The 11,236-nt window shown below is 36.8% G+C and overlaps 1 protein-coding gene across 1 annotated transcript; it reads left to right on the top strand.

Annotated features, from left to right (window-relative positions):
- The first annotated feature begins 250 nt into the window (after positions 1–250).
- ehf (ets homologous factor) lies at positions 251–8,023 on the top strand. The gene is made up of 9 exons (XM_062421034.1): positions 251–424; positions 2,923–3,037; positions 3,533–3,790; positions 5,024–5,068; positions 5,208–5,252; positions 5,353–5,412; positions 5,568–5,612; positions 5,715–5,910; positions 7,924–8,023. Exons 2-9 carry the CDS (start codon positions 2,962–2,964, stop codon positions 8,021–8,023), a joined length of 825 nt encoding a protein of 274 aa, XP_062277018.1. The 5' UTR covers positions 251–424; positions 2,923–2,961.
- The last annotated feature ends 3,213 nt before the right edge of the window (positions 8,024–11,236 follow it).

Here is an 11,236-nt window from a genome sequence, read left to right as displayed (position 1 = left end):
GTGTGTGTGTGTGTGTGTGTGTGTGTGTGTGTGTGTGTGTGTGTGTGTGTGTGTGTGTGTGTGTGTGTGTGTGTGTGTGAATAAGTTTTATATCTCTGTGTGTAGGAGGTGGGTTGTTGGTGTGTGGGTGTGCATTATGCAAATACCTTACCTGGTGTGAGCAGGTAGCCAATTGGAGCAGGATAAGGAAGTTAGGAGGATAAAACACCCATTGTGGTGGGGCAGCACCTAGTGTGTCTACATGCTTTCATCTGTTAATTCAAAGAATTGGGACACAAAAGAACTCACCCTGTCTGACTGTAAACATTATTCCTCTAAAGTATTGGAATCTGCAGGAACTTAATTGATCTCTTTTCAGCAGAATTGAGAGTGGAGCTACGTGAGACCTCTATCAGGCCTGGCCGGACCCCAGTCTACTGCTCTGGTAGGCAGCTATACTGGTGCTGGGCAACCAGTGCTTTTCAAAATGACTGAAAAAATAGAATTGAGCCGAAGGCTGGTTTTAATAGGCTTGATGTGTTTTAATGCCATTTAATTCTATAATGATATATATACATATTTTCTTTCTTTTTTATCTTTTATGCTGTCATACTGAAAATCAGTATAGCATTATTGAAAATTGAGACACTGAGTGTACTGTTTTGAAAATGGAACCCTGAATAGTGCAAACAAGGAAATTAACATTTTGAAGATGTTTTTGCTTACATGTATTGAGAGAATATTAAATCCCTGAAAAGTTGTATTTAATGCTATGCACTATGATGCATTAACTTTAATATATTCTCCTGTACTCGCATTTTTTCAGTACTCTCTCACACTGTCAACACTGCACCTCCTCAGTCTGTTCAAGCTGTTGGTGTCACGGACAGGTTGCATATTTGATGCCACAGCATCAACCTCAATTTTAATTATGGGCTAGTTTCAAACGCAATCTTTAGAGTAAAAAAAGTGAGTAAAAAAAAGTTCATAAAAAGTAAAGCATAAAACTGAGTGAATTAAAACAGGAGAAAGACCAATCTGGTCAGGTTAAATGCTACTTTAAAGCCATTGGAGCTAAAAAAACATGAAGAATTGACACAATGCTCATGTGAACCACCTCACAAAAGTGCTGTTGATCTCTGCACACCATCACAAAGGCATAAAAAGTGTCTTTTTTACTATAACTCAGCTAACGGGATATTGATCCTCCACTCCTTTCTTCTGGCACTGCTACATGATTGTTGCATTGGCAGAAACTACTAGTTTCCTTGTTGATGCCTGCTTGGCAGGAAAAGACAGGAGTGAAGGGTTAACACGCAGCATAATGTTTGAACAGACCTGGCAAATTGTCAACTCATGAGCTGATCTACCTTGGCATGGCAGCATGTGTCGCTTATCTCCTGGGGAAATATAATCCAGAGATCTTGACTTAAAGTTGTTATACAGATGATTTGCCAGATGTTTAACCAGATTCTACTGTCCATCTTTATGTCACAGACGTGTCAGGTTGACAGCACAGCATTGCATTTGAATAGTGCTGTTAAAACCTGTGACAGGGCTTGGTTTAAATTGTTTTTTTCTTTTTATGACCAACCATAAAGGTATGATTATGATCTGTAAGAGAACAAGCTAAATGTGTGTCAGTGTGTAAAGAATTAGCCTCATTGTGTAGCCATCTGAAACAGGTGGTTATCAAACCATAATGAAACTGTCAAAGGTCAACATGATGAAATCCTCATTGTGTTGACCTTTGACAGTTTCACTATTATATGATAGCTCAATAACATTTACAACAGCAGTGTTTCCAGTAACTTTAAAAGAAAGTACATTTTATTACACTTTGTAAATAAATTAAGTTTTTAAATGTTGTAAAATAGTAACAGAAGACAGGATGGATTGATTGTGTTAACAACATAAACAAAACCAGCAATGTATAGACTGTAGAATGTATAAGTGTAGTGTATTTTTTTGACAATATTAATGGCTTGTACTGATGTAATTAGAAAAAAGTAACTTGCATGTTGTGTCTCACGCCCCAACCAGTGATAATCCAATTCCATCTAACTTAAAAGAGTAACATAAAACCAGTTATTGGCAGTGAAAAGTGTCAGACATGACGGCCACTGTTGATTTGTGCAATACTTCTCTGGCGCCCACTGGGAAAAACAGTGGGGCTGCTGAAATTCTGACAAGCTTTATTTACATGGGATGCAAACATACTTGCGGTTAAGGCTGAAACATGCCTTTATTTATTATGCTCTGTATACAGCACTGTAATCGTAATCTTAAAATTTGAAACATGCAAGGTAGCAGAGCAAGCAACCTCTACTAATAATGAAATCAACTCTCAATTGAACAAACAGGTGCAAAACAGAAGTTAAATCATTGTAACTTATAGAAAATACAATAATGTTATATAGATGCAGAGAAGTAACTCAAACGGAAGCAACATGTTTCTGTTTTAAAGGTATTTTGAGCATTTACTGAGATCATGATGCTACAATATGAAGTAAATATAGGCTTGGAAAACTGACAGAATACATATATATGTTTTCAATGTGTAAAAACAATTGAGCCTCAATCATAAAACAAAAACTAACTCACCAATTTGTTCTAAGTTTTGTATGTTCAATTAACAGCTTGAAACTGACAGAACACTGAACACCTTTGTTTTACTACTTGTTTGCTCATGTAAGGCTTTTAGGCAAATACATTCAATTTTTTTTTAAAACAACAACAATTAATGTATCCAGTTTCATCTAAACAAATCTTTGCTTAAACAAACTCCTATATTGCATATATTGCCAGAATGTTTTGTTAATATTTGTACATTTAAATGAAATCATTATGTATTTTGTGTTACATTCAGTGTCCTAAATTTGCAAAAAATATTATTTCATTTTCAATCTATCCATACATTAAACTACTCCTCTCCTACCACAGCCCCTGGGCCATGGTACATCAGAGTGTAACGGCTAAAATATGAGCGTCACTCCAACCACCACCCTGGACAGTCAGCTGACCACTACCTGGGGCCCCAATAACTCCTACCCTGATGGTGAGACATATGATGCACACTATGCACTATTAATGATGCCTACAGTATGCCGTCCTGGCATTAGGCATGCACTCTTCACTTACTTAAATCCCTTAAATTGTTTAAATAATAAACTAAAACGCCCAAAAAAATTCTGCTGAAGGATTCTGATTGCTCTCTTTTCAACAATCTGCTTATCTGCTTTCTGGTTATGAAACTTCAATGCAATATGAATACAAAAAAGAAGAAAACATTAAAAAGTAAAAAACTGAAGTACCTGGTGAGCCCAGAGCTCTGACAGCTCTCAACTGAGTAGTAGCTCAACAGCTCTTTTGGTAAACTGTTCTGCATATTAATGAAAAATACCTCCTGTAGCAGAATTTATGTTTCCCTCATCAGATGTATATTTACATTTACACAAAATCAATTCACTCGTACAGATAAATGCAGTTTAAAAAAAAATGTTTTCATACTTTCCTACTGATTTTTGCCCTCTAACTCTATGCTTGTCCCCAGTTCCAATGGTGATGTCTGGTTACACAAGTCGCCTGTGGCCTCATGACTCCCAGCCTCAGTTCTGGAGTAAGTACCAGGTGTGGGAGTGGCTGCAGCAAGTCATGGACATGCACCAGATCGATGCCTCCAACATTCCCTTCCAAAACTTTGATATGGACGGCCATCAGCTCTGCAGCCTGAGCTACCAGGACTTCATCCGTGCCGCAGGCAGTGTGGGACCCATTCTCTTCCACAGCCTCACAGAGCTCAAGTGGAGTGGTGGGTCTGAAATTCTGAGAAGGGGATGAGGGGGAAAAAAGAAAGATGATTAGTCCCAATAAAGGAGAAGCTGGGTGATTCGAGTTGGGTCTGGAGGTTTTGATGAAGTGTTGCTGAGAAGGGATCACAGAGCCTGTCAGGGGTCACACTGCATGGTGCTGTGTAGAGGGGCAAAACTGCTTTAAGCAAGGGAAGATGATGGATTTGTTGTTTGCACTTGCCAGAGTGGGTCTATCAACAAAGCACAGAGGGGGTGCAAAGCCAAGAAACAAGCTGAAAATTGGCTCATCCACAGTTTTGTAATTAGAGTTTGAAAGAAGAAACAGGGTATTGTATAGAAACTGGAGTTCAACTGAAGCTTCACCTGTGAGCTTTTAACTATTATGAGTTGTGTACAGGAAGTTCAAGGGAAAATATGGCACAGATCCTTATCCATTATGTGGTGAATGACATCAGCACAACATGTTTTATGTAACGGCTGTAGTTGATGGCATTTCAAAACAACACCAATGATGAGAGACCAGGCACAACAGGTTTAACCTCCAGTTTTTTTAGACAGTCAAGGTAAACCAGACTATGCAGCACAATGATGCTATTGTTGTTGCTGGCCGCAAGAGACCAGCTAGGTTTCTTGGGACAAGGTGTTACATTTTTAAACATTAAATATCATTGTCAGATTGACTTTGATACCTGGATAATATGATAACAAAAACTTGAGATCATAGTGCCCAGTAACGTGGGAATTGTTCATGCTAGTGGTTATGAACATTTAGATTACATTTCTCTTGTAGCTTTCTATTGGAAAGAGATTATTTGATATCTCCACCTTATTGTATCCTCAAGAGCAATGAAAACAGATAAATGTGCAGGAAGTGTAGGGAAATCTGTTGCTCCTTTTACCATCTTTTATGGAAAGAGTAAATGTTATGGTTCTTTCTGAAATGCTGCACCAGCTCTATGTTTGGGCCATGTAACAGTTTCTTCAAATACCATAAAGAAATAAAATACATTTTTCTGATACAATACAATGCTAAAATATCACTATGTAATATACAATGAAGGGACATAGAAGGGCTCTCAAAACTGTTGGCAGTAATTTGGTCAATAGTTTTTATGTCTCAGCATAAATGTGGGAACGATTAATCAATTTTCAAATAATACACCCATGAATTTCATCCCTTTCTTTGTATTGATAATCAATTTATGACCTTGTTCCTTCTTATCCCTACACAGGACAGTACCATGTGGAAATAGGGCAACTGGAACTCAAACCAGAACGTAAGAGTCTCTCCAGCCAATTATAAGCAAACAGAAAGCAGTCAACACAGACTGGTTTGCCCACAGTTATTCAGATGAATCAAAATATTAATTCTTGATACATTATGCTTCCACTTAACCTTCTCTTTTTCTTTTACAGTAGACTTTTCCTGTCCATTTCCAGATGTCAGCTATCCCCCTGGAGGTACTTTATCTGACGTTTCCTACCACCAGTGTTTCATTTTATCATGTGTCAGATGAATTAAATATTGACTTTGATTCTTTTTTTTTCTCTGTTAACTTAGAAATCTACGACCCCTCGATCCACCCCCTCCCCGTCGCCTCCCCGACCCCCTCTAGCCCTGGTAAAGAATTCATGATGACTATTACCTGAATTCAAAACCAGTCCACAATGCCACATGTTCACACTTTATGATTTTCATGGAGCCGCAAAATACATTTTACAAATGAAAGTAAGTAGATCGAAGGATTCATAGCAATTTGTTTGTCTGTTTTTCAGACATAAAAAGATCTTACAGTCGTCCGCATCAGGTCAAAAAACACAGTGAGTACAACAAATATATACTTACATATTGTTAACTTTTATTTATTTATTTATTTATTTTGAACAGACGTTTTTATTCAATTTACATCTTTTTCCAAACAGACCCAAGAGGTACCCATTTATGGGAGTTCATCAGGGACATTCTACTGAACCCTGAGCGCAACCCAGGGCTGATAAAGTGGGAGGATCGGACAGAGGGGGTTTTCCGCTTCCTAAAGTCAGAGGCGGTGGCACAGTTATGGGGCAAGAAGAAGAATAACAGCAGCATGACCTACGAGAAACTGAGTCGTGCAATGAGGTACACCTGCAAAGCTACCACACATGTAGTTATGAATAGATACTCTAAACACATACAGTTATGGTTAAACAATGCACCCTGAGTGAAATCAAGTTCTCAATTGTTTTAATATTTTATTTTCAGCGAATGGCTGTAAATAGAATGAAAATAACTAATAGTCAAGACACATAGATTTTAATACTCAGTTTGTAGTAATAATTGAATTCAGTCATTATTAACAATTTTTCAAAAAGAAAGCACATATGCATAAATAAATAACAATAAGGCATTAAATTAAAAGGAAAACAAAAATAAATTGACAGAAAAGGTGTAGGCTGAAGTTTTAGCTTGTTAATCCTACCCTTTTTACATGCTAATAGGCAACATTTTCACTACTAGGTGATCCCTCAATGTTATCATGCAGCGTGTCATTTCTTCACTTTTCATCTAAGAGACTGAAACTCTCTGTGCTTTCATCCTGCATTTACACAGGGGTTTTCTTTAGTTTGTCAATAGCTTGTAAAATCTATGTTGAGTAGGAAATTTCACACTGCATTGTTTCTAATCCAATTTTCTTAAGCAGCTTATAATGCACTTACTACTGAAAAGAGCATACTGTAACAACTAAATGTACTTCGAAGCAACTTCAGGTGTTAACTGGTGACATCATCAAGAGTAATAGCTACATCTAAAATCACTATCCACTATCCATCACTGAAAATTGACTGATTTTTGTTGTTTTACTTTTATCCCAAATGAACTGAAATGGCCTTCTCCTCAGAAATATTGCTGGCTGCTGCAATAGTCACAGCTTTACATTCAAATGAACTAATCTAATAGGCTTAATTTCATTGTAGTGCAAACCACTGGGAACTACAAAATGTGCCCGCAGGTATTGTCAGTGTGACCACAAAGCTGATTTTCTATTTACTGTGGTGCAGCATAAGGATTTGCAGCTTGATGGCATCACCAAACATATCAGTGCACTCTGCTATGAATAACAATAGCAACGAAATAACAACAAAACCAACTTCCTTTCAGATCATTCTTTTCATTTGAATTACTTTCATTGAACTGTGCTTATACTGAGAACATGAATCAATCTTTGCAGTGAATCAAGGGATTTTATATTTTTAGGTACTAACAAAACAACAGAGAGGCTAAAGTAACTTTTAACTTCTCTCCTCCCTGTTGATTATTATCCTCCTTTTTGCAGCGTGTCTGTAATGAACTCTCTAAAAAAGCTTACCTATCATCAGTTTTTTTGAAACATTTTGCAGGAATATGTAACAATAAAACTGGTGAAAAAGACAAAATAATGAATAAAATTAGCCAGACATACTTTTATTACCTCATACTTTGATCACATATTGAAATGGCAACACATAAAAGATTCAAATGAACTGATAAAAGCTGTTACTGTAATTTAATACAGCTCCGTAGTAAAAGAATAATGATTTACCATTGTATCTACTTATGGCTGCTGAGTCACTCAGGAATATAAATGACAGGGTGGGGAAAACAAGGAAAGACATTCTGGGAAATATGTGTATTTGCTTTAGATTAATAGTTAGATGTTCAAAACCACTTTGAAATTTTTATGCTTTAATGCTAGAGCCAGCAGACAATTATCTCATCTTAGCATGAAGACTGAGGGAAACGACTAGTCTGATTCTGTCTAAAGGTGAATAATATACCTACCAGCACCTCTAAAATTCACTAATCTGCGCAAAAAACTGAAAGGTACAGACAACAATTTATGATTTTATAGAAACAATTTCTTTCTATTTTCCAAATGTGTCAATCACTTTTTTTCAGTTTATGCTGACAAGAGTAACTGAACCACAAATAGTTCCATTTACTGTAAAGGTATTAGATATGCAAGCAAAAACAGAATAGAAAATTTAAATAGAATCTTTCACAAGTATATTACCATGTATTTTATGTATTATCATTTCAAAAGTACTTTCTATGTTCTGTAATTACTTCGTTGTGAATTTAATTTATGGTTTGCCCATCTGTGTTCTGTTACAGATATTACTACAAAAGGGAAATCTTAGAACGAGTAGACGGACGCAGACTGGTTTACAAATTTGGAAGGAATGCAAGAGGATGGAGGGAGTCAGAGAAGTGACAATTTCATTAATTTATGTTTTTGTTTGATGTTGCCTGATGTTTTGTTGTAGTTTTTACTGACTGTTTTTGATAAAGACATGTTTGGACTGTTTACACATTGTTTATCATTATTGTATCACTTTTTTCTTTGAATGTATCCCTTTGCTGTGACACTGCACTAAAATCTTCTATATTGTCCCTTATTTAAAAAAAAAAAGAAAGCTCATTATATCAGCAGTCAAATCTTACGTTTACATAAGATCTTGGTAGGGAAATAATATCAAAACTGCCAAAAAGCTTTCATAAAACATGTGATTTTTTTTCTTATATTATTTCAAATCAGTTACTTTCTTTAAGTCCCAGAGGAGCACATGCTGATATAACATTTGAAATACATGCAACAAACGGGTTGGGTGTTGGATGTATTTGACATTGACACTGTGAAGTGAAGGAAGTATTGCTTGATAACTGCATAAAAACTCTATACACACAATGCAGCAATAAAATACTAGAATGCATTAATAAGAGATGAATTATAAACATGTACATCAAAATAACAGTATGGTTCATTTGCTTCATTTCATCTTTTGCATTTACTGACTTGTAAAGAAAAGTGTATAAATGTTTGTTGATGTTTGATAAAAATAAAGCCTGTCATTGTTTTTATTCAGTTTGTCAGAATTTGCCATTTTATGTGTCATTATGTAGATCAGTTGCTATGAAACCACGAAATATTCTGTAATAGCTGACCATTCATGTCAGTCAGCATTTTCCGACTTGCCCAGACTTGATCAATATTGTCTGCCAACAGAGTGTGAATTAGATCCACAGCTGTAAGTCTTGAGTCTTTTACAAGCTTGACTTTAATAAGCTGTGCACCTAGAGATAGTGGAGGTCATTTCTGTTTTGTCGTGACAGTGTGAAATGCCACACAGTTAATTGTTTGCCAGTGCGTGCCATTGCTGCCGGGCTGGTTCCTGCAGGCAACAGATGTCTGACTGGGCCTCGATGGTCAATGAGATAAAAGCAGTGTCAATAAAAGACTTCTGTCTTTGGCCTGTGTTCACAAGCAAATCTGTGTCTTATCTGTACTCTGATTTATCTTGCTTTTGTAACCCTTCTTTACATAGTGTGGTATTGATTGACACCACATTTTGTTATTATCTTTCCCGATGGCTTCAAAATTTGCCCACTCCTCTTAGCATCCATTTCAGTTTTATTTTCTTTGTTTTGCTCTGCTCTAACTGTCATCCATGTCACAAACAACACAGTCATGATGCAAACTAAAGGAAATTACAAATAAATATAGTTGACATATAAGCTGCCAGCAGGCAGCTATGTCATTATCAAAAACACATCTAACCCTCTAACCTTACTATCAGACTTGATGGGATTTCTAAAACTTTGACAAAACATATACTTCTTGTAGCAAGAAACTGCCAATGATTGAAGGAGTTTGCAATAATTTTGTTTTCCTTTGACAATTGGATGAAATAAAGAAAATTGCGAGATATAATTTAGCCAGTGACTGTTCCTGATTGGACTAAGATAATAGCTACTGATTGCCATATTGTTCTACTGTGTTTCATGAAACACACAAGAAATGCAATTTAAGTGCATATCCATCATATTCCATTGTTTAGATTCTGTGTTCTTTTACTTTTTACATGGAGCAATTATACTGTAGCTCCTGTAGAGCAGCACTTGTCATGGCCAGTATGCACTTACATTGTGACATGTATACAGCATAGCTGTGATGAATGTATAAATAAAATTTTTGAATATAAGTTGTGTAAGTCTTAAATCCTTACATGAAATAAAAAAGGAAGTTCTCAATGATCAGTGTGTCGCAAATTGCAACTGCTAAGCTGCCACAAACAGTGAGCAGTAAAGCATGATGAATAGGATTGTGTGTTATTTAACCATGACCCCCCAAATGCTACTGTTATTAATAATTCATTGTGTTTGATTTGAACCATGAAGACTCAAAGTATTCTATGTGAAAATTAATATTTTATTTAAAATTAATATAGCACAGAGAGATGAACTTTCCATCTAATCATCAGAGGCACAGAGAAGCATACACATCTGAAATCTGGCCTTAGGTTCACTTTTGAACAGTGCTGCTGTGAGCTGTGATATGGGGACATGTTTGATGTGACTGCCTAAAGATAAGTGGACAGTTAGGCAAATGTGTCTAGACTGATCCAACCTCTGCAGTGCGAAGAGACAGGAGCTTGATTTTCCTAGCAGACCACTGCCATGTGAATGCAAACTCAGGCTTTACATACCCTCAGTATGTGAAGACCCATGACGGCCACTAAAAAAACCAGTAACTCTGATTCAAATCAACTAACTTTCATATGCATAATGCTGTAGGCTATGTGAGAAGTGTGTGTGTGTGTGTAGGTGTGTGTGTGTGTGTGTGTGTGTGTGTGCGTGTGTGTGTGTGTGTGTGTTTGAGTGTGTGTGTGTGTGTGTGTGTGATGGAATCATCTGCTTTGAATGGTTTCTTGAGAATCTACAGTAAGTGGAACAAGATCATGTATAATTCTCTGAAATACGGGAAAGCACCGTTAAACCAGTGTAACAAGTATTTACAACGCTTGGTTGATGGGCACAAGCAGCAGGCACCAATGGCACGTAGGGCAAACATGCACCCAAACCGGTTGTAATAGATCTGGGTAAGAACAAAAACAACACACACGAACACACCTGAGAAGAGATATTTAATCTATGTGCCTCACTTTAACAGTGGTTTCATTGCACAAAACTGCATTATAATTAGAGCAGCTCAGACAACTGTCTAGGAAGGTGACAACAAAATGCATGTGTATGATGTACTAGCAATAATCTAAACAATGGCTGCCTTTGATTTGCCAAAACAAGTGGAATATCTGTCCACAACTGCCTTTATCTCTTATTGTTACAAAATTATTTTCCGATTTGAATGAGCCACACAGGGATTTTATTATTTAAAAGGGACTGCATTAATTCAATCAGATAGATGCTGGAGGAAGAACAGGGAAGTGATGAAAGATAGCCTAAGCATGGGCATAAAGACTGCCAGCTGGGATTTTGTGTCCGGTCCCGTGCCTGCTCAGTGGGGCTATTGTGTTCCCTCAGCGGATACACGGTCCCAGCTTATCAGGACCCCTTATCATTTTTGCTTCACACTCAAATGGACCTGTGAGGCATTCAAGCCAAACTGTGTTGTACAGATTAGAGATGT

This window comes from Scomber scombrus, chromosome 6, assembly GCF_963691925.1.
Source record: "Scomber scombrus chromosome 6, fScoSco1.1, whole genome shotgun sequence".
Taxonomy (NCBI): Eukaryota; Metazoa; Chordata; class Actinopteri; order Scombriformes; family Scombridae; genus Scomber; species Scomber scombrus.
The sequence above is the reverse complement of the archived record's forward strand: the minus strand, read 5'-3'. Positions and strand labels throughout refer to the sequence as shown.